Consider the following 24,274-nt stretch of genomic DNA (forward strand, 5'->3'; position numbering starts at 1 on the left):
TTGTCATTTATCTTAGGTATTCAAAATAAATTAATACATAGCCTATTTAATACCAGCAATTAACCAAAAAACTTTTATACTAAGTATTTTATTGTATGCTGCTGCCAGTGTATATAAAACAATTACCCTTATGAAATAGAAATTTATGAGAATTCAGAGAGGTAGATGTTAAGGACTGACAAAAGTAAAAGTTTATATAGTATGGCACGTGTTACAGGGATAAGCTTTTTGTACAGGCTTCAAATTTAGTTCTCCTTTGAATAGTCACTGGTTCATGAAAAGTGGTCTAGAAAACCTGAAATGGAAAAGAAAAGAGTGAATTAGGGTCAAGTACCAAAGCACAATAGTTTCTTCTGAAGAGTAATACATTTTCTATTACTTCAAGGACATTTGTTTACATGTCAGCTTATAAAGTGCTTTCAGTTAAACTAAGCCTGTTTTATTTTTTCAAAGATTTATTAGAGAGTGAGCACTGGTGTGTGTGTGGCCATTGGACAGAGTATCCAAGTGACTATGACTTCGGGCTTGATCTCAGGACGGATGAGATCAGAATGACTGAGCTACCCAGGTGCCCCAAACTAAGCCTGGTTTTTTGTTTTGTTTTGTTTGTCTGTTTTTTAGAGATTTTATTTATTTACTTGACAGACAGAGATTACAAGTAGGCAGAGAAGCAGGAAGAGAGAGAGGAGGAGGCAGGCTCCCTGCCAAGCAGAGAGCCCGATACGGGGCTTGATTCCAGGACCCTGGGATCATGACCTGAGCTGAAGGCAGAGGCTTAACCCACTGAGCCACCCAGGCGCCCCTTGTTTGTTTTATTAAAGGCAGACGCATCTCAAGGTTTCTAGGGGGGAAATGATAAAACAGGAGATTTCTGTGGTATATAAAATGTAACTTCCTCTGAAGTACAAATCACTTCTGGTTTATCAATAACGGACTTTTAAAGATTAACTTGCCAAGATCACTCCCAAAGATACTCTATGTCCTAATTTTTAAAAAGTTAATATAAAACTCAAATTCAGAAAAATCTGGACATCCCTAGAAAATGAGCAGTTGGCAATGATGAGAGGAGTCTGGCTATATCTACTAAGGAAAGATGCAGTCTCACTTCCGTTTACCTAGATAAACCTATACATAAAAAAGAAACACGTACACAGATATTGACTGTAGTGGTGTTTTAATAGCAAAGAACTAGAAATAGCTTAAATGTAACTCAATAAGGGAACAGATAAATAAACCAGGGTTGATACATATTGTTGAATACTCTATAGCAGGTAAAACAATTTACATGGATCAACACAAATCTCAAAAACAATAGAGTAGTTATTCCTTAAAAGAGAGTAACATCTATATGGAAGGGGAGAAAAAGTTTATCTTTTTTAAAATTTCTTTTTGATACATGGTTCTACTTGAAAATTTTTGATATTTTAAAACAAAAATGTTCAAGAAGCTTAAACAGAATCAGTGGTGACAAAATGTTTAGCTTCAATTAACATCTGAATTAGGGCAAATTTTAAAAACTAGATAGGCAGAAAATAAGGAACAGCCTGAGAACTGTTTAGCAAGAGCTCAACAAAAGAGCATTCTCAAGGTTCAGGTGGAAAGCCTGCTCCTAGTTATGAAGTGTTACTAAATTTTAAATGCCATCCTTTATTGAATAATTTTACTTTTTTTTCTTTTTTTAAAGATTTTATTTACTTGAGAGCGAGCGAGCAAGAGAGAGCATAAGCCAGGGAAGAAGAGCAGAGGGAGAAGGACAGGCCAACTACGCCCAAGAGGGGCTCCTTCCCACAAAGCTGAGTTCATGACCTGGGCCAAGATCAAGAGTCAGAAGTTGCCAAATGAGCCATCCAGGCATCCCTAAATAATTTTATTTTTAGAAATTTATCTGAAAGAGGTAAACTACAGGACCAAGATATTTGGTTCTGTAGGAGGACCAAGATATTTGCCTCAATGTAGCTTCAAGCTTGGAAATATCAACATTTAATGATGTTTAAGTTATAATACAACAACTGAAAATCTCATTTACAAAGAATTTTTTTTTTTTTTAAGATATTATTTATTTATTTGACAGAGAGAAATCACAGGTAGGCAGAGTGGCAGGCAGAGAGAGAGAGAGAGGATGAAGCAGGCTCCCCGCCAAGCAGAGAGCCCGATGTGGGACTCGATCCCAGAACCCTGAGATCATGACCTCAGCCGAAGGCAGACGCTTAACCCACTGAGCCACCCAGGCGCCCCTACAAAGAATTTTTAATGCAAATAATGAAATAAGAAAATTCAAGTGATTTTTAAAAAGAGAATAAAAACCGTACATACTATGATCCTCAGTGTTTGTAAACCAGCCCATAAATATTTCTTCCTCTTAAAATCTAATCTAATATATTCTATTATGATCTATTATAATATTAACAGTGATTGTGTGATCATGGTAATTTTTATAATTCTTGTACTCTACCTATTGCTAAATTAGCTACACTATCTTAATTTAAATTATAAAAGCTATATATTTGTAAAAGATGTGAAAATAAAGACTGAATGTAGATTCTTTGCATCCAGGCCATTTCACTAAGGGCCACCCAGGACCAGCAGCATTATAATCTGGGAGTCTGTAAAAAACACTTCACCCCTAGAATTCAGACCTATTGAGAATCTGCATGTGAACAAGGGGATTTGCAGATAGTGAGGTTTAAGCAGAAATACTATTACATCCAAATGTCCTTTTCCTGGACTAAGGTGTATCAAATCGTATCTACAAACTTATTTTATTATACTGCCAGGATTAGTAGCAATTATTTTACTTGGAAACTTGGGTTCCTATCCTAGCTATATTTATAACTTTGAGCAAGTCATTTAAACACCCATCTGTAGACTTATGTAAAACGAAACTGTTAAGACCCAGATAAGAAGCCAGGCTTAACTATTTTATATCAAATGAAAACAAACCACTTTGTAAAGTAAATACAAAGGGAAAAGAGGTTAAAAAAGAATATTTTATAAGCCATAAAAATATGAAATTTCTAAAAACTGCCATGAAGAATTAATATTGCTAGAGGCAACGAACTATTATTCAAAATGAATGTGTTAAGCTGTCATACGAATTACTTCCTCACGGAAAACCTGTTACTCAAAGGTGGTTTCTGGTGTTTCAAAATCTTAACCAATTTTAACCATTTAACCATTTTATTTACTGGAAACATGCTGCCTTCCTGGATACTACCAAATCTACAAAGCTTAATGAGGGAGGGCACAATTCTGTAACATGGTATTTTAAGAAGCAGCTTCCTGAACTTTGAGGAGTTAGAATGTTTGTAAAGGGTGTGTGCCACACAGTCTTTTTTTTTTTTTTTTTAAAGCACTTAAGATTGCTTCTCATAGGTCAGTACTAGTGAGTAAATCTCTGACTAAAGTACCATGTATTTATAAAAGGCAGCACCCTTGCATTACATTTTAAATTCTCCACAGCATGTTTTTTGGTCACATCTCTCTTGGTTAACATTATACATTTTTGCACACACTGACATTTGATCTGGAAAGTAAAGATTGATACAGAGACACATGCCTTAAACTGGCAAATTCTTTAGTTTCTTAATCTTATGAAATCATATCCACTGCCTACCACCATGAACTCATACACTTCATTTCCCTCCTTCTATCTTTACTTAACAAGAATAAAGACTAAAATATGTTATTCCCCACTACAAATGTTGACACCATGTCAATTTATTCAACCATCTCTTGATTTTCTCTTGCATTCCCAACTCCTAATTCTTTGCTATGCTGCACTATAGCTGGGTTCTATTAGAGGAATGACATCAGAATTAATCCAAATCAGTTGGTAGTATTTAAAAATCCCCATAAACACTGCAGATTTTAAAAAAAAAAAAAAACTCTAAATATTTAGGGAAACTTACCATCCCAAAGATTCATTTTACTACAAAAAGGAACAGACTTTCTGGGGTCTGAATGGGTTCGTACTTGAAGACACACCAGTTAGCAGGGGGTCGTGTTGGGCATTCTGCAGACAGAATTGTTTCAGATCTGCAGCTGCCTGGGAAACCTGCAAAAGACCAAAGGAGAGAGGGTAGTGGGAAGAGGAGATAAGGTTTTAATGAAGGTTTTTTCAAATCCCTGAAATACCTGCAATAAACACTTTTCTTTTTTATTTTAAAAAGATTCTGATCCACCCAGGCACCCATGTAAACATTTTACTAGGTCAAAAGAAGATATATACTAAATGAAGGTCAACAGTCGTATATATATTGAGCTCATACTCAAAACACTACATGTACAGAGAATTAGTTTATAGTAGGTTTTCTTTTGCTTGCTTATTAAAAGCATCAAATGATCTAAGTATATCTGCAAAATAAAACCTATCTTTCTAGTTTATTAATAAACTTCAGAGGTATTCCACCTTCAGGCTACTCAACACATTGCTTTTTATTAAAAACAGTACGTTCGATAAAAAATGTGTTAAAGTTCTAGCCAACCGTTACTTTGTCTTGAAAGCAATATTATTGGAAAAATGCTACCGTGAACATTATGTTCTAAATCTGAACCATTCCGTTCATTGTTTTGGTATTATGTACCATCTGCTGTTTGAGGTTACAAAACTGTGACAGCTTTCTGCTTAGTGTCATGCGACTGTAAGGCTGATAGCAAACTTCGAATTACTTTAATAACTTCACTGAGCAGCGCCTGTCTTTAAAAAGCAAGGTATTTGCTTAAATGTGCTTTTAACTATTTTCATACACATATGCAATGCCACTCAAATGGGACTTAAGTATCACTTAAACGTCTACTATTTGTATATATCCTCATAAGGTGATATAGGATACCAAAACAAAGAACTGAATGGTTCATATGTAGAACAAGAATAACTAAAAGATGCCCCAAATGAATATAATATCCTTAGTCTTGAGGTTTCAGGAAGACGGGAAAAATAATCATTTTAGTTTCAACTGTCCCCAAGGAGGGTGAGAGCAGGTGTCCAGTTCAGCTGGGCATTTGCCTTTGAAAGGGAGGTGAGAGCATCACAAATACTCTCTATAAGAAGAAATCCTGCAGATTACTGCTGTAGCCCAGACATCTACCTAGTAAAAAGATACATGATCCTGAGATGAATCTCAAATCTGAAACCTAGCTGTATGTTTGGCCTATCCAATAGTCCAGAGTTATAATGAGTTCCATAGGTTTATTTAGCAACTGTGTAAAGTAGTATGTAAATACCTGGTACCGAGTGTTACAAAAAATGGCCACCCTGTTGACCCACCAAAAGAAGGTATAGCTAAAGTGCGGGGGTATGCATGGTAATCTTCCGCACAATCTTAAAACTTGGTTTCATTCACGTTAACTAGCAGTAAGGATAAAGTATCTATTAACTTTCTGCCTAAAGGGGAGGCAGGCTCCAACTTAACTAATTCCCTTTCACAAACTTCTCAAGTGCTAGTATGAACCAAATATACTCTAGGCACTGAGAATACCAAGAACAGCCAGGTCCTTGTTATGGAGGTGACAGTTCAGAGGAAAACACAGACAAGGAACTCTTTGGTAAAGAGTGGTTAGATCGTGCCTTAAGGGAAGGAGTCTCTGGGGGAGGTGACGTTTAAACTGAAATCTCAATGACAAGACAAACAGCCAGGTAAATAAATATCAGTGAGAAACCAATCAAAATTCCAAGCAGTGAGGAGAACTAAGACAAAGACTCTAAAAGTCAAACAAGCTGCCAGCCCCAAAAGCATTATAATATTCACCATCCAGGATGTTGAAACCCTATAATCCTGGCAGAATTATTAGTGCCCTCTTTCACTCTCAGAAGTGTCCTGGGTTGGCTATACAATGTATGGTCACACTACATATGGTAGGATTTGTCGAGCATTTGTGAAAATTTCTATCAAGAGTACTCAAACAAAGGTTTAACAATAAACTGTGCTAGTTAAAGATCACCCAAAAAAAGCATCTAGCACAGTCATGGATAAAATAGGTACAGAAAATAAAATCAAACTAACTACACTTTACAACAGATTTAAAGAAAAGCTCACTGAAAGTTCCACAGCAGGATTCACTCCCTTCTTTGCTACAGCCCCTTGCAGATGAACTAGAACTCTAAAACCGAATCACATATGGTGGCTTTAAGGTTCCTGAGCAGAAGCCTCCTGAAGAACTGAACTATAGGAAGCAGGCATCACTCTACAGAGTTACTGGAGTAGCTGGGTTTTTCACAGTGAAACCCTCATAGTACTCTGAGGGCTTCCATTTCACTTTGAGACAAGGACTAAGTACCCCTACTGAACACTTAACAGTCCCCCTTTTTATGCCCCACTCCATAATTTTTCTTTCCTGAGCCACTCCAACTATGATAAAGGCACACCTGAATGATAATGTAAAGGTTAAACATTTGACTTCAATTTCAGAGTTAAATCCAGCCAAGACTGACCATAAACCACAGGGATGAGTTAAGTAATCTGGATATGAGACAAATGGATTCCAAACAGCAAGGGAGTCTACAGCAATTAAGCCCAGGATGGGAGGGGAATCCCACACCAAAACTGATGGGAATTTCCCTTCCCTCCTGAGGTGACCACAACTGAGTATGCTAGGTCCCTGACATTTCTATTTAAGGAAATAGGTAAATGGGAGGCAGCTTACTCCACAGAACACTTCAGAGAGAAGTAAACACTAGCCTCTAGTACATAAGCAAGTCATCTTGGAAATTGGCTATTTCTTTCAACGGAGTGCATGATTTATATTCTTCTGTTTCTTAATTACAAGGAGTGTTTCACTTGTAAGCTGACCTCCTCCAGAAAGAAGCCAATCTACTGATTTTAAAAATCAGGAGAAACTTGGAATAGCATTTCAACGTCAGGTTATCCTACCAACACACACAAAAGGTTTATTTTTCCCCAAAGTAAATCCCTAAGGTCAGTGTTAACCAGACAGCAAAACAAGTAAAACTTGTCCACCCTAATCAGTAAGATATGCAAACTAGCAGATATTCCCAAGGTCAGATCACAGCCAACTGTGCCAAATAGGTATGAAATGCACGCTTTGTACGAGGCTGTACAGGGCACCAGTGGTAACTGGGGCACTGGGGACGTTTTGAAAACAAACGTGCTTCTTTAACCTCAAGTTTGCGTTTACAAAAATTCGTTTTCAAGTCTGTGTTCGATGGGTAAGAAGAGCGGGAGGTAAGAATCTAGTATTAAAAGTAGAGGGTTTGGGAGCGTTCTAACTTGAAAACAGATTCTGTTCTAAATTAAAAATCAGATAAAACTGTCCAGTGAAAAGAAAGGGTGGAGTCTGGTAAGCTAACGACTGGAAGGGTGCGGACGGCGCTCGGAGGAGCAGCTGTTGCCCAAGCCAGCCACCGAGTCACTGCAGAGGGAGGGAGAGAGAAGGGCGACCGGAATGCGGAAAGCCGCCTTTCAGCCCCGGGACCAGCCGCCTTGGAAAGCCCTGGCCGCGGAAGGGCGCACTAAGCAACCCCCGAAGCCACGGCGCCAACCCGCGCCGCCACTTCTCTAAAGTTGGTCGCTCCCGGATCCTCGCCGCCAAGCGCGCCCTCCCCAAGCGAAGCGGGAGCAGGACTCCAGCGCCGCGGATCCCAGCCACCTCGGCCGCCCGATCCTACCCTCCGCCTCCGCCCTCCCCTCCCCCTCGGCTGCCCGCCCCCGCTCACCTTCACGCGGTTGAGCCCGGCTTCCAGCCGGAGCTGTTGAACCACTTTCTTCATAGCGGCAACGCTGGAGGAACCAGACATGGCGCTCTCAGGAGCGGGGCAGATTTTCGTGCGTGCGTGGATCTGTCCGTTCGTGGGTCCGCGGGGCCAGACGGTGGGGCAGCGCGGCGGGGGGCGGGGCTCGGAACTTTGTCTCTTAAGTTTCCGGTTCTTTGCCCAGCGGCTCCACCCGCGGCGCGCATGCGCGTTCCTCCTCCGCGTTAGGTTCCAGCGCCTCACCCTCTGGGGCAGCCGAGCCTGAGCGAGGGTGGAAGGGAGCGAGAAGGGGCGGAGCGGACTGTGGGCAGAGTAGCTAAGGGACCCGAGCGCGAGGGGGACGCCCGTCTTCTCCTTCCTCTCCGAGAGGCCAACTTAGGAGAGGTAAAAAGAAAAGTTTGTGATTAGCCGCCGATACCCGAGGGGGGGACCCTGAAGAGGGCTGGTGAGGGAAGTCAGGTGCTTGAGGGAGTTTATAAAAGTGTGGTGGCGGGGTGACAAGGAGGTTCTAGCTTTGCTGACGGCGTTGGTGGCAGAGGTTGAGGGAAGAGAAGGTCCCAGTCAGGGTGTGTGGGAGCCAAAAGTACCGGGTGCGAGTCACCGACACCCTGTCTCCTTGGAGACGTGTCTCTAAGTGACTCGAGTTTGTTCAACGGGCGGCCGGTCTTACAGCCTCCTCTCCGCGGTCAGACCACTGAGGCGGAGAGCGGGCACGGAGGTTTCCGTAACTGACCTGTGGGAGCCCGGAGCAGGGGTGCTGGTTTGCTAGGGAAAAGCGCTTTTCGAGATCTAGCTTCTTTCGCCTCTTACCTCTTGGTTTTCTCGAAGAGGTGAACAAGCCAAGGTACTTGATGAAGATGACAACCATCTCCTCTTGTTATCCGTTTCATTTGGGGGATTAACGCTTATTATACCTTGACAAAACATTTTTGTGTTTCGGGAAAGTTTGTTCTACGTTTCAGTTGTATCTCATTACCTGCTGCCTGAAATTGACCTTCAGAAGAGTTCCTGGAGAGAGAAACAGTGGGATCTAATCAAGCAAAATACGCTCAGCCAAAGTGTGTTTCTCCCGTGGAAACAGTTATTATGGCACAGCACCTAGGACAAGTGTTTCCTATTCAGCAACTCAAGTACATCAACAAATACCCTGATGTTTTCAATAAATGTGAATAATTTCATCACTAAGACATTACACATTTTTTGTATGGTGAGAAAATCCACATATAATTTACCCCAGTTGAAAAATAAAACCTAACTTCTTTACTAAACAGTTTAAATCGTTTTACAAAAATGTACAATTGTGCTTTAGTATATGAATTCATACGATAGATGTAATGACTAGGTTTATAAACCAAGGTGTAAATTCTGGCACCACCACTTACCTTGGTAATCCCAGGCGAGCCACTTTAATTTCGCTGAGCCTCTGTTTCCTCATTTTTTTTTTCCTGAAGATTTTATGTATTTATTTGACAGAAAAAGCACAAGCAAGGGGAGCGGTAGGGAGAGGGAGAATCAGGGTCCCCAGTGAGCAAGGAGCTGGATGTGGGGCTCTATTCCCAGATCCCTAGGGATCTGCCATCTGAGCTAAAGGCAGATGCTTAAATGACTAAGCCATCCAGGTACCCATGCCTCATTTCATAATGAAATAATAAAGCTTTCCAGAATTTTCTTAAATTGACAATTCTATTCATTATGTTGTGCTCACAGGTATAGCTACCACCTCTCACCATACAGTACCATTGACTGTATTCCATGCTGTACCTTTCAGCTCAGAGAATTATTCATTCCATAACTGGAAACTTACCTCCCACTTCTCTTCACCCATTGTGTCTGTCCTCCCAACCTGCCTCCCTCTGGCCACCTTAAGTTTGTTCTCTAAAATTATGGGTCTATTTCTGGTTTTGTTCATTCCTTTGTTTTTTAGATTTCACCTATAAGTGAAATCATACTGTATTTGCCATTCTTGGACTTATTTCACCTAGCATAATCTCCTCTAAGTCCATCCATGTTGAAAAGGGCAAGATCTCATTCTTTTTCATGGCTGAGTAATATACCATTACTCTACATATTCTTTATATGTAATATTCTACATATATGTAATATTCTATATATTCTACAAATTACTACATAGTAATATTCTACATATTCTTTTATAGTCGTCTATTGGTGGACACTTGGCTCCTTCCATACTTTGGCTATTGTAAATAATGCTGCAGTAAACATAGGGGTGCATGGGGGTGCCTGGGTGGCTCAGTTGGTTAAAAGTCTATCTTTGGCACTGGTGGTGATCTCAGAGCCCTGGGATGGAGCCCCACATCAGACTCCCTGCTCAGGGAGAGCCTGCTTCTTTTCCCTCTGCCCCTCCCCCTTCTCATGGATGTGCTTGCTCGCTCTCTCTCTCAAATAAGTAAATCTTTAAAAAAAAAAAACACAAGGGTCCATATCTTTTCAAGTTAGTTTTTTGTGTTTGTTTTCTTTGGGTAATATGAAGTAGCAGAATTACTAGATGGTAGGTATTTCTATTTTTTATATTCTATTTTTAATTTTTGAAGAAACTTCATGCTGTTTTCAACAATGGCTGCACCAGTTTTTATTCCCACCAGTAGTGCATGAGAATTCCTTTTCTCTGTATCCTTGACAACACTTGTTATTTCATGTCTTTCTGAAACTAGCCATTCTGAGAGTTATGAAGTACTATCCTTGCTGTTTTGATTTCCCTAATGATTAGTGATGTTGAGCATCTTTTCATATGTCTATTGGCCATTTGTGCATCTTTGGAAAAATTCCTGTTCAGGTTCTCTGCCCAATTTTTTTTAAAGATTTTATTTATTTGAGAAAGAATGTGAGCAGAGGGAGAGAGAATTTTTTTAAAGGTTTTATTCATGTGAGAGACAGGGAGAAGCAGGCTCCCCTTTGAGCCAGCCAGGAGCCCTATGTGGGGCTCCATCCCAGGACCTAGAGATCATGACCTGAGCTGAAGGAGATGTCCAACCATCTGAGCCATCCAAGCACCCCAGGGTGAGAGAATCTTAAGCAGACCTAACATCCAGTGGGGCTCAATCAGAGGACCCTGAAATCATGACCTGAGCTGAAATCAAGTGTCAGACACTTAACTGACTGAGTCACCCAGGCACCACTCCTCTGCTCATTTGTTATATGAGATTGTTTATTATTACTGAAGTGTAATTAGCATAAAATATTATATTCATTTCAGGTATATAACATGATTCAGCAGTTGCGTATATTAGTGCTAACCACAGTAAGTGTACTCACCATCTATCAGCAATGTTCTCACAATATTTTTTTAAAATTTATTTATTTGACAGAGAGATCACAAGTAGGCAGAGAGGCAAGGAGAGACAGAGGGGTAAATAGGCTCCCTGCTGAGCAGAGAGCCCAATGTGGGGCTTGATCCCAGGACCCTGGGATCATGACCTGAGCCGAAGGCAGAGGCTTTAACCCACTAAGCCACCCAGGTGCCCTCTCACAATATTATTGATTGTATTTTTCATGCTGTACTTTTTATTTCCATGATTTATTACTGGAAGTTTGTACTTTTTAATCCCCTTTATTTCACTCACCTCCCTGTCGTCCTCTGGCAATCATCAGTTCTTTGTATTTCAGCATCTGTTTTTTTGTTCATTCGTTTGTTTTTTAAGATTCTGCCTATAAGTGAAAAAAAAAAAAGATTCTGCCTATAAGTGAAATTATTTGGTGTTTGTCTTTCTGTGTCTGACTTATTTCACTTAGCTTAATACCCTCTATCTCTATCCATATTGTTGCAAAGGGCAAGATCTCATTCGTTATCACTGAGTAATATTCCATTGTATGTATATACATACCACATCTTCATTCATCTATCAGTGGACTCAGGTTGCTTCCATATTTTGATTATTATAAATAATGCTGCAATAAACATAGCGGTGCCTACATCTTTTTGAATCAGTGTTTTCGTTTTCTTTGCCTAAATATCTAGTAGTGGAATTACTGGATCATGTGCTGTTTCTATTTCTAATTTTTGAGGAACCTGCTTAGTGTTTTCCACAGTCGCTGCACCCACTTGCCTTACCACCACCAGTGCATGGGGGATTCTTTTTCTTCACATCCTCACCGACACTTTTTTCTTGTCTCTTTGATTCCAATCATTCTGACACGTGTAAAGTGGTATCTCGTTGTGGTTTCAATTTGCATTTCCTTGGTGATTAGTGATGTTGAGCGTTTTTTCATGTGTCTGCTGCCTTTATATGCCTTCTTTGGAAAAACCCGTCTATTCAGCTCCTCTACCCATTGTTTTGTTGGATTACTTGTGGTTTTGGTGTAGATTGTGTAAGTTCTTTATGTATTTCGCATATTAACCTCTTATCAGATATATCATTTGCAAAAATCTCACATTCAATAGATTGCCTTTTTGTCGATGGTTTCCTTCACTGTGCAAAAGCTTTTTATTTTGATGTAAGCCTAATAGTTTATTTTTTCTTTTTCTTTTCTTTTTTTTTTTAAGATTTTATTTATTTATTTGACAGACAGAGATCAAGTAGGCAGAGAGAGAGGAAGAAGCAGGTTCCCCGCTGAGCAAAGAGACCGATGCGGGCTCGATCCCAGGACCCTGAGATCATGACCTGAGCTGAAGGCAGAAGCTTTAACCCACTGAGCCACCCAGGCGCCCTTATTTTTCCTTTTATTTCCCTTACTTGAGGAGACATATCTAGAAGAACGTTGCTAAGGATGATGTCAGAGAGATTACTGCCTGTGTTTTCTTAAGGTCTCATATTTTGATATTTTAAGATCTCGAATAGGTTGAGATAGTGGTCTGGTTTCTTTTTCTTTCTTTCTTTCTTTTTTGGTAACTGTCCCATTTTCCCAGCACCATTTGTTGAAGAGACTATCTTTTCTCCCATTGTATATGCTTGCCTCCTTTGTTGTAGATTAATTGACCATATAAGCATGGTTTTATTTCTGGACTCTCTGTTCTGTTTCATTGATCTCTGTGTCTCTTTTTGTGCCAATACCATACTATTTTGATTACTACAGCTTTCCAGTATATCTGGAAATCTGGCGTTGTGATCCCTCCAGCTTTGTTCTTTTTTCTCAAGATTGCTTTGGCTATTTCAGATCTCTTATGGTTCCATACAAATTTCAGTATTATTTGTTTTAGCTTTTTGTTGGTGTTTTGATAGGGAATGCATTGAATTTGTAGATTGTTTTGGGTAGGTAGTATGGACATTTTAATAATATTATATTCTTCCATGAGCATGCAATGCCTTTCCGTTTGTGTTATCAATGTCATGTCTTTCATCAGTGTTTTATAGTTTACAGAGTATGGGTCTTTCATCTCCTGGTTAAGTTTATTTCTAGGTATTTTACTCTTTTTGGTGCAATTGTGAATGGAACTGTTCTCTTAATCTCTTCTTCTGCTACTTCATTATTAGTGTATATAAATACAATGGATTTTGTTTATTAATATTGTATCCTGCACCTTTACTGAATTCATTTATCAGTTCTAGCAGTTTTTTAATGGAGTCTTTAAGGTTTTTTTTATGTATATTACCATGTCAGCTCTATATAGTGACAGTTTAAGTTCTTCCTTACCAGTTTGGATGCATTTTATTTCTTTTTCTTTCTGATTACTGCAACCTGGACTTCCAGTGCTGTGTGGAATAAAAGCAATGAAAGTGGGCATTCTTGTCTTGTAATTGAGCATAGAGGAAAAGCTCTAAGTTTCTCACCATTGAGTATGATGTTAACTGTGGCTTTTTCATATGTGGCCTTATTATGTTGAGGTTATCTCCCTAAACATATAATATTGGGAGTTTTTATCATGGATGGATGTTATATTTTCTCAAACGCCTTTTCTGCATCTATCAAAATGATCATATGGTTTTTATGCTTTCTCAGTGTGACTTCTTATGTTGATTGCTTTGTGCATATTGGAGCACAATTGTAGAATAAATCCTGCTTGATGGTGCTAAATAATTTTTTATTTTAAATTTTAAATTTTTATTGTTGAAATTTGTTTGCTAACATCTTGTAAAAGATTTTTGCATCTATTTGTATCAGAGAGAGAGGACTGTGGTTTTTTTCTTTTTTTGTGTTGTCTTTGTCTGATTTTGGTATCAGGTTAATGCTGGCCTGGTCGAATGCTTTTGGAAGTTTTCCTTCATCTTATCTATTTGGAAAAGTTTGAGAAGAGTAGGTGTTAACTATTCTTTAAATGTTTGGTAAATTCACCTGTGAATCCACTTGGTGTCCTAACTTGTTTGTTAGGACCTTTTTGATTACTGATTGAATACATAAATAAATAGTAATCAGTCCAGAGTTTTTCTTTTTTATCCAATCTTGGCATACTGTATGTTTCTATGAATTTATTTCTTCTAGGTTGTCCAATTTGATGCCATATAATTTCTCATAGTAGTCTTTTATAATCCTTTGTATTTCTCTGATGAAGAAATATATCTCATTTCTGATATTATTAAGTCCTCTCGCCTTTTTTCTTGATGAATCTGGCTAACAGTTCATTAATTTTGTTTATCTTTTCAAGGATCCACTCTTAGTTACATTGATTTTTTTTTTAGCCTCTATTTCACTTATTTCCACTCTGATTTGATTTCCTTTCTTCCTTACTTCCTTTAGGTATAAGATTAGATTGTTTGAGATTTTTCTTATTTCTTGTGTAAGACCTGTACCTCTATAAACTTTCTTCTTAGAACTGCATTTGTTGCATCCCAAAAACTTTGATCAATTGTATTTCCATTTTCATTTGTCTCCTGGTTTTTTTGATTTCTTATTTGATTCCTTTATTGGTTACTGGTTGTTTAGTAACATGTTATCAAATCTCCACATGATTGTATTTTTCCCCAGTGTTTTTATTTTTTATGTATTTTGTAATTTATAGTTTCGTACTGTTGTGATCAGAAAAGATGCTTGATTTTTATGTCAGTCTTCTTAAATTTATTGAAGCTTGTTTTGTGGCCTAAAGTGATCAATCCTAGAGAATGTTCCATGTGCACTTGAAAAGAATGTATATTCTGCTGTTTTTGAATGGAGTGTTCTGTATACCTGTTAAGTTCATCTAGTATAATGTCACTCAAAGCCAGTTTCCTTCTTGATGGAAGGAATGCTGTATCCATTGATGTAAGTGTGATGTTAAAGTCTCCTACTATTAATTGTATTACTGTTAATTTCTCCCTTCATATCTGTTCCTATTTCTCTTAACGTATTTAGGTGTTCCTATATTAGGTACACAAATATTTACAGTTCTTACATCCTTTCCTTGGATTGATTACTTTATCATTACATAATGTTCTTTGTCTCTTGTTACAGTCTTTGTTTAAAGTCTCTTTTGTCTGATATAAGTATTGCTACCCCTGCTTTTTTTTTCTTTAACTTCCATTTACATGAATATCTTTTTCTATTCCTATACTTTTAGTCTGTTTATGTCTTTAGGTCTGAAGTATGAAACTAACTTGATTTAATAACTTGATTTAAAAGATGTTATGGTATGCATGGGTGGCTCAGTCAATTAAGTGTCTAGTTGCTTTCGGCTCAGGTCGTGATTCCAGTGTTGTGAGATTGAGCCTGATGTGCGCATCAGGCTGTGTGCTGAGTGGTGGAGCCTGCTTAAGATTCTCTGTTTCCTTTTCTCCCTGCCCTTCCCCATTTGTGCACACTCTTGCTCTCAAAAAAGAATTAAAATAATAAAAATAAAAGATGTTTTGTCCCACGGTATAATTTTTAAATTTTGATACCATTAGAACAATTAGTGATCTTTAGTATGATTTCATAAAGCTTTAATCAGTACCAAATCACAGAAATTTTAAATTTTGTTTGATTTACTCACTAATTGAATATAAATCAAGGTGGATCAATGCTTTGAAATCTTGGAAAGACTTCTTTTCTGGTATTGGTATCTTTTTATATCCTTAAGGCTTACCCAACTTTGATTATTCTTTTTTATAGTAATTCAGCTACCTTATTTTTAAATTCTTATTATATATTTATATAATTTAAATTTTAAAAAAATATTTAAATTGTTAAAATGTCTATACTGCCTAGAACAATCGATACTAAATTGCTAAAATGTCTATACTGCCTAGAGCAATCTATACTTTTAATGCCATTCTGATCAAAATTCCACGGTATTTTTCAAAGAGCTGGAGCAAATAATCCTAAAATTTGTATGGAATCAGAAGAGACCCTGAATCGCTAAGGAAATGTTGAAAAACAAAAATAAAACTGGAGACATCACGTTACCTGATTTCAAGCTTTACTACAAAGCTGTGATAACCAAGACAGCATGGTACTGGCATAAAAACAGACACATAGACCAGTGGAACAGAGTAGAGAGCCCAGATATGGACCCTCAACTCTATGGTCAATTAATCTTTGACAAAACAGGAAAAAATATACAGTGGAAAAAAGACAGTCTCTTCAATAAATGGTGCTGGAAAAACTGGACAGCTATATGTAGAATGAAACTTGACCATTCTCTTACACCGTACACAAAGATAAACTCAAAATGGATAAAAGACCTCACCGTGAGACAGGAATCCATCAGAATCCTATAGGAGAACATAGGCAGTAACCTCTTCGATATCAGCCACAGCAACTTCTTTCAAGATATGTCTCCAAAGGCAAAGGAAACAAAAGCGAAAATGAAGTTTTGGGACTTCATCAAGATCAAAAGCTTCTGCACAGCAAAGGAAACAGTCAACAAAACAAAGAGACAACCCACGGAATGGGGGTAGATATTTGCAAGTGACAGTACAGGCAAAAGGCTGATATCCAGGATTTATAAAGAACTCCTCAAACTCAACACACACAAAACAGATAATCATATCAAAAAATGGGCGGAAGATATGAACAGACACTTCTCCAATGAAGACATACAAATGGCCATCAGACACATGAAAAAATGTTCATCATCATCAACCATCAGGGAGATTCAAATTAAAACCACATTGAGATACCACCTTACACCAGTTAAAATGGCCAAAATTAGCAAGACAGGAAACAACATGTGTTGGAGAGGATGTGGAGAAAGGGGAACCCTCTTACACTGTTGGTGGGAATGCAAGTTGGTGCAGCCTTTTTGGAGAACAGTGTGGAGATTCCTCAAGAAATTAAAAATAGAGCTTCCCTATAACCCTGAAATTGCACTACTGGGTATTTACTCCAAAGATACAGATGTAGTGAAAAGAAGGGCCATCTGTACCCCAGTGCTTATAGCAGCAATGGCCACGGTCACCAAACTGTGGAAAGAACCAAGATGCCCTTCAACGGATGAATGGATAAGGAAGATGTGGTCTATATACACTATGGAGTATTATGCCTCCATCAGAAAGGATGAATACCCAACTGTTGTATCAACATGGATGGGACTGGAAGAGATTATGCTGAGTGAAATAAGTGAAGCAGAGAGAGTCAATTATCATATGGTTTCACTTATTTGTGGAGCATAACAAATAACATGGAGGACAAGGGGAGATGGAGAGGAGAAAGGAGTTGAGGGAAATTGGAAGGGGAGGTGAACCATGAGAGACTATGGACTCTGAAAAACAATCTGAGGGTTTTGAAGGGGCAGGGGGAGTGGGAGGTTGGGGGAACCAGGTGGTGGGTATTAGGGAGAGCACGTATTGCATGGAGCACTGGGTGTGGTGCAAAAACAATGAATACTGTTATGCTGAAAAGAAATAAAAAATTTAAAAAATAGTTTATTTGACAGACAGAGATCACAAGTAGGCAGAGAGGCAGGCAGAGAGAGAGAGAGGAGGAAGCTGGCTCCCCACTGAACAGAGAGCCCGGTGCGGGGCTTGATCCCAGGACCCTGGGATCAGGGCCTGAACCGAAGGCAGAGGCTTTAACCCACTGAACCACCCAGGCACCCCTATAATTTAAATTTTACTGGGTATTCTTGTAAAATGCTTTAAATCCTCTGAGAAAAATACAGGAAACAACACAGAAACATAGCTTAAAATAATTCAAGACTGGCATTTTCATCTGGAATAATCACATTTACTATTGAGGCATCTAAGCCTAGGGAGAAATAGATGGGGTAAAATGGTTTCACATCATTCTATAGTCATTTGTACAAATTTAGTCTTATCACTTCCAGAAACATAGTTCTACTTCATGTAAAATACTATATATATTTAACTTTAATTTTTAAACTTAAAAATTAATTGTTTAGAATAGTATTCTAAATTCATATATTCTAAATAGTATTCTAATTTGTTTCTATTCTAAAATGAATTGTTTAAAATGGTAATATATGCTCTGATCATAAGTCTATCATAATTCAGCTCTCTATTTAGTTGTATAGGATATATTTTATTGCATTACTATTTTATTGCATTACCAGTCCTATTTACTAATAATATGTCTTTTTAAATTACTATAATAAGAGTGTATACATTCCTAAAGTTTTCACTTTTGGTCTATTTTAAAGCCTTTTGTGTTTTTCTTTTCACTTTTCACATGAATCAAAGACCAGAAATGAGTGGAATGCTATCTTAAAGAAGTCAAAAATCTGTTAAAATCTTTATAAATACTACTTAAATGAAGAAAGATAAAAAACCCCACAGAATTCCAACTGATAATTACCCCATTCAGACACTGGTGAATATGCCCCTCAGTCCAAGCCGACCTTCCTCCTCAGAGGTAAGAAAATCTTTTAAATGAAAATATAAGACTTGCTTAAGATTGCTTTTGAAGAGTTCCGAGAAAGAAAAAATATGGATTATATGAAGTCTTAGATATTAACTCCACTATGTATCTCATTGTCTGAGTATAGTTATTTTATTACAGTTCATTTATCTCTAGCTTATTGTACTGGAACCCCCAGTGCATTGATCCTATCACTTTTTTTTTTAAATTCTTCACCTTGTGATGCCCTCCATAGCTTAAATACCATAGACCATAGAGCAGTCTTGATTACTCTCTTGCTCATACTTTTGACCTTTGCATCTCTCTCATTTTATCATACTACTTGCCAAAACAAAAACCCTGGTTTATTGAACTCTTTACCTATACTGTACTTATGCCTACAATAGGACATGGCTGGAAAAAAAGTATACCAACATGAAGACTATTCTCACTTTAAATTCAAGACCTGAATCTAAACTAGAACATTTTACTGGTAGGCAATCAGACTGTCTTCCACTCAACTCAATTTTCTACTGTTCTAGACAACTATTTCATACCTTTTCATACCCTCAATACCTTCTCCATTTTATCTTTAAACCATCTGTAATCACTTTCATTCCACTACTACACCAAAATTGCTCCTGTTAAATTCACTTCTGCATTACTAAATATGTTGTTTAATTCTTTTTTTTTTAAAGATTTTATTTAGTTATTTGACAGACAGAGATCACAAGTAGGCAGAGAGGCAGGCAGAGAGAGGAGGAAGCAGGCTCCCCGCTGAGCAGAGAGCCCGATGCGGGGCCCGATCCCAGGATCCTGGGATCATGACCTGAGCCGAAGGCAGAGGCTTCAACCCACTGAGCCACCCAGGTGCCCCTGTTGTTTAATTCTTATCCCGTATATTCCAATCTATCTGTGCCAAACAGTTGACACTATTCATCACTTTTCTTTGACATAATTCCTTCACTTGACTTTTAGCATACACATATCTTGGTTTTCCTTCTACTTCCCTTGTTGTTCATTTTCAGTCTTCTTTGCTGGGCTTTCTTCTTCTTCTTGATCTCTAATATTGGAGAATTTCAGGGACCAGCTCTTTGTTCTCTTCTGTACCTGTACTCATTCTTTCATAATCTCATTCAGTATGATAGCTTTAAATACCAGCTTGATGCTAAGGATCCTCAAATTAATATCACCAATCTAGTCTTCTTTCCCAAACTGCAGATTTGTATTTTCAGCTGCCTACTTGACATCTCCACTCAGATGGCCAGTAGACATCTTAAAATTAGCATGTCTCAAACTGAATTATGCATCTTTTCCCCCTCCCCTAAACATGTTCTATTTGACTTTCTCCCTCTCAGGTGATGGCAAATCCATTCTTTGAGTATCTAAGGCTAAATGCCTTGGAGTTGTAATTCTTTTTCAAACTTCACTTCCAAAGTACTACTTTAGCTTCAAATTATATTAAAAAAACTGACCACTTCCCATCATCTCTACTGCTAGTACATTGGAGTGAGCCACTATCATTTCACACTTTAATTATTCAGATAGCTTCATAACAGGTTCCATTTTCTTGTCCCTTACAACCTAATCTGTTATCCCTTTAATCGTTATTACATATAGCACAATTTGCAGTTAGGACATTATATATGTCCTAGTGTGAAGCAGTATGAAAGGCAGGGTACCATTTATAAAGTATTCTTGCTCCCAGGTGATTAATTTGCATCAGTTGAAGGCTATACAGTTAAATGTTTACAAGACATAGAGTACTTCATTTAAAAAATGCTTGTGAAATGAGGTTGGGTGGGAAGATGGAAGAATAGGAGGACCTTAAGCTTGCCTCATTCCATGGATACAACTAGATAATATTCATGTCCATGTAAATAACCCAGAAAATGACATGAAAAAGACTGGCAGAACAAACTGCAACTAAAGGTAGGGAAGAAGCCATACCAAAGGAGATATGAAGGCCAAAGACATAATCTGAGAGCAAAATGGACCATGGCCATCTTAAATAGGCAGAGAACCAATGGTATGCAGAGGGACAGAAAATAGATTTTCACACCATGGAGGCCACAAATAGGGAAGATGAAGCCCTGTAATATTTGCCTTTGTAAATGAGAGGAGCTGAATTTCTTGAGTTCTAACAACCAGTGCAGCTGAAAGCCTGGAATTTTAAAAATCAGTAGGCTCTACTCAGAGAGGAGGGAGGGCAGTAGGAAGTGGACTCCCTGCCCATAAAGAGCTCACAAAACAGTGCATGCAGACACAAGGTAGAACCAGCAATTTGAAAAATGCTGAGAGAAGGAGAGTGATCTGCTTATCTCAGAGCATAGCCCAGAGACATAGGGATCACCAGAGACCCCTCTAGGAACAAAGGATCTGGCAGGAGCCATTTACCTCTCCCATCCCCCAGAATAAACAGTGGCCACTTATAAGAACAGTGTGGTACCAAAACTTGTTACCTGACTTGCTTGCACCAAGCCCTTACCCTCATGCTTTGACATATCAGCCCTTCCCAGTCCCACTTGCTTTAGTCCGAGTGCTGCAGGTTCCTCCCCCAGAAGACTGGTGCAAACCCTGCCAATACCAAATCTGCTGATCCATGCATTTTGCAGGACTTCACTTCTGACAGTAGCAGGAACAGGTCTTGTTTCATAAGCAGATGACCATATGCCTTGTTAAAATGCACCCCATTCCTGCTGGGGACAAAATGATACAGTAGGCAAGGAGAGCCTTTGCAGATGACTAACACAACAGCTGAGCACATGCAACACACATAGGACACACTTCCTGAAGCTCCAGGTGCTGGGGAATGGGACACTGCACTGCAGGACACTATAGGATCTCATCTTCATAAGGCTGTTATTGTTAAAAGCAAGCGAAGTAGCTGACTTTCCTAACACAGAGAAACAGACACAGAAAATAACACAGAGAAACAGACACACTAAATGAGACAGAGAAATTTCTCCCAAATGAGAGAACAGGACCAAACCAATAGAAGAGACTACAATGTAATCTATAAGTAATATGCCTGATAGAGAATTTAAAGTAAGGATCATAAACATATTCCCGGACTGAGAAAAGAGTGGAGGATCTCAATGAGTCCCTTAACAACCAGATTAAAAAAAAAAAAAAAAAAAACTAATCAGAGATGAAGTACACAGTAAATGAAATTAAAAATACATTTAATAGAATAAATAGCAGGCTAGATGAAGCAGAGAAACAAATTAATGACCTGGAAGACAAGTAATGGAAAGTAACTAAGCTGAAAAAAATAGAGGAAGGAAAAATATGCAGATTGAGAATAGTCTTAGGGAATTCAGTGACTCCCTCAAGCATAATAACATTTGCATTATAGGGATCTCAGAATGAAAGAAGAAATAAAAAATTACATGGAAACAAATGAAAATGAAAACACAATGGTCAGAAATCTTTGGCTGCAGCAAAAGTAGTCCTAAGAGGGAAATTTATAGTTTATAGCAATACAGGCCCACCCAAAGAAGCAAGAAAAATCTCAAACAACCTAACCTTACACCTAAAGGAGCTAGAAAAAGAACAACAAACCCAGCAAAAGGAAGGGAGTAATAAAGTATAGAATAGAAATAAAGAATAACGTTAAAAAAAATAGACCAATGAAACCAGATCAACCAAATTGATAAACCTCTAGAAAGATTCATTTAAAAAAAGGACCCAAATAAACGAAATCACTAATGCAAAAGGAAAGATAACACCACAGAAATACAATTGTAATATAATATTATGAAAACATATATGCCTACAAATTGGACGACTGAAAAGATATGGATAAATTTCTAGAAACATATGACCTACCAAAACTAAAGCAAGAAGAAATAGGAAATTTGACCAGACCAATTACAAGCAATGAAATTGAATCAGTAATCCAAAAACTCTCAAAAAACAAAAGTCCAGGACTAGATGGCTTCACAAGCAAATTCCACCAAACATTTGAAGAGTTAATACCTATTCTTTTCAAACTACTCCAAAAAATACAAGAGGAAGGAAAACTTCTAATCCAATTTATGAAGCCAGTATCAACTTGATACCAAAGCAGATAAAGACACTGTTAAAAAAAAAGAAGAAGAAGAAGAAGAAGAGGAACTACAGGCTAATCTCTCATGAATATAGATGCAAAAATCCTTAACAAAGTATTAGCACACCAAATCCAACAATACATTAAAAAAATCATATACCACAATCAAGTGGGATTTATTCCTGGGATGTAAGGATAATTTAATATTCACAAAACCATAAATGTGATATGTAATGTAATAAGATAAAGGCTAAAAAACCCATGATCATTTCAATAGATGCAGAAAAAGCTTTCAACAAAGTACAACATCCATTCATGATAAAAACTCTGCAAAGTAAACCTAGAGGAAACATACCTCAACATTATAAAGACCTTGTATGAAACTCACAGCCAACATCATACTCAGTGGTGACAACTTTTCCTCCAGGGTCAGGAATACAATAAGGATGTCCACTCTTACCACTTTTATTCAACATGGTACTGGAAGTCCTAGCCATAGCAATTAGACAACATAAAGAAATAAAAGACATCCAAATTGGCAGAAGGAAGGAAGAAGTAAAATTTTCACTAATTGCAGATGACATATTATATATAGAAGTCCCTAAAGACTTTGCCAAAAAGCTACTAGAACTCATAAATGAATTCAGTATTCATGGAATACAAAATCAATGTGTAGAAATCTGTTGCATTCCTATAAAATAATAATGAAAAGCAGAAAGTGAAATTAAGAAAATAATCCCATTTACAGTTGCACCAAAAAACAATGAAATACCTAGAAATAAACTTAAGGAGGTGAAAGACCTATACTCTGAAAACCGTTAAACTCTGATGAAAGAAATTCAAGACAATGCAAAGCCATTCCATGCTCATGGGTTAGAAGAGCAAATATTAAAATCTTTGTACTACCCAAAGCAAACTACAGATTTAGTGCAATCCCTATCAAAATACCAATAGCATTTTTCACAGAACTAGAGCAAACAATCCTAAAATTTGTATGGAACCACAAAAGAAACCACAAAAGTGGTTCCATTTGTGTGGAACCACTAGCGAAGGCAATCTTGAAAAATAAAAACAAAACTAGAGGAATCACAATTCCAGATTTCAAGTCATTTGTCAAGGCAGTAGCAATTAGAACAGTATGGTACTGACAAAAATAGACACATAGATCAATGGAATAGAACAGAAAACCCCAGAAATAAACCCATAATTATATGGTCAGTTAATCTTCAACAAAGAAGGAATGAATATACAATGGGAAAAACACAGTTTCTTCAGCAAATGGTGTTAGGAAAACTGGACAGCCACATGCAAAAGAATGAAACTGGGCCACTTTCTTTCAGTATACACAGAAATAAACTCAAAATGGATTAAAGACCTAAATTCAAGACCTGAAACCATAAAAATCCTAGAAGAGAGTAATTTCTCTGACATCAGTCATAGCAACATTTTCCTAGATATGTCTCCTGAGGCAAGGGAAATAAAAGCAAAAATAAACTGAGCAATTGGGAGTACATCAAAATAAAAGGCTTCTGTACTGTAAAGGAAATAATTGACAAAACTAAAAGACAACCTAAGGAATGGGAAAAGATATTTGCAGATGATGCCTGGTAAAGGATTAGTGTCCAAAGTATACAACAAACTAATACAACTCAATACCCAAAAAACAATCTAATGAAAAATGGGCAGAAGACATGAACAGACATTTCTCCAAAGATATCCAAATGGCCAACAGACACATGAAAAGATGCTCAACGTCACTCATCATCAAGGAAATGCAAATCAAAACCACAATATCACCTCATATCTGTCAGTATGGCTAAAGTAAAAAATAACAAGCATTGAAGAGAATATGGAGAAAAAGGAATCTTCTTGCA

At 37.8% G+C, this 24,274-nt stretch overlaps 2 protein-coding genes across 5 annotated transcripts in view; one reads left to right on the forward strand and one right to left on the reverse strand.

The window, feature by feature from the left end:
* Positions 1 to 72: 72 nt before the first annotated feature.
* On the reverse strand, positions 73 to 7,840 carry GNG5 (G protein subunit gamma 5). The gene is made up of 3 exons (XM_044238587.1): positions 7,673 to 7,840; positions 3,909 to 4,054; positions 73 to 295 (listed from the first exon to the last, which is right to left on the reverse strand). Exons 1-2 carry the CDS (start codon positions 7,751 to 7,753, stop codon positions 3,929 to 3,931), a joined length of 207 nt encoding a protein of 68 aa, XP_044094522.1. The 5' UTR covers positions 7,754 to 7,840; the 3' UTR covers positions 73 to 295; positions 3,909 to 3,928.
* Positions 7,841 to 7,990: 150 nt separating this feature from the next.
* SPATA1 (spermatogenesis associated 1) overlaps positions 7,991 to 24,274 on the forward strand; it is a 51,340-nt gene continuing 35,056 nt past the window's right edge. For 2 of the 4 annotated variants that reach the window (XM_044238581.1, XM_044238583.1), the window contains exons 1-2: positions 7,991 to 8,092; positions 18,193 to 18,364. In XM_044238581.1, the coding sequence (XP_044094516.1) occupies positions 18,263 to 18,364 (102 nt within the window). In that variant the 5' untranslated portion in view covers positions 7,991 to 8,092; positions 18,193 to 18,262. The remainder of the gene's footprint in view (positions 8,093 to 18,192; positions 18,365 to 24,274) is intronic. The other 2 variants (XM_044238582.1, XM_044238584.1) reach the window with 2 other exon arrangements.

The sequence above is a fragment of the Neovison vison genome, chromosome 2 (genome assembly GCF_020171115.1).
Source record: "Neovison vison isolate M4711 chromosome 2, ASM_NN_V1, whole genome shotgun sequence".
Classification (NCBI taxonomy): Eukaryota; Metazoa; Chordata; class Mammalia; order Carnivora; family Mustelidae; genus Neogale; species Neogale vison.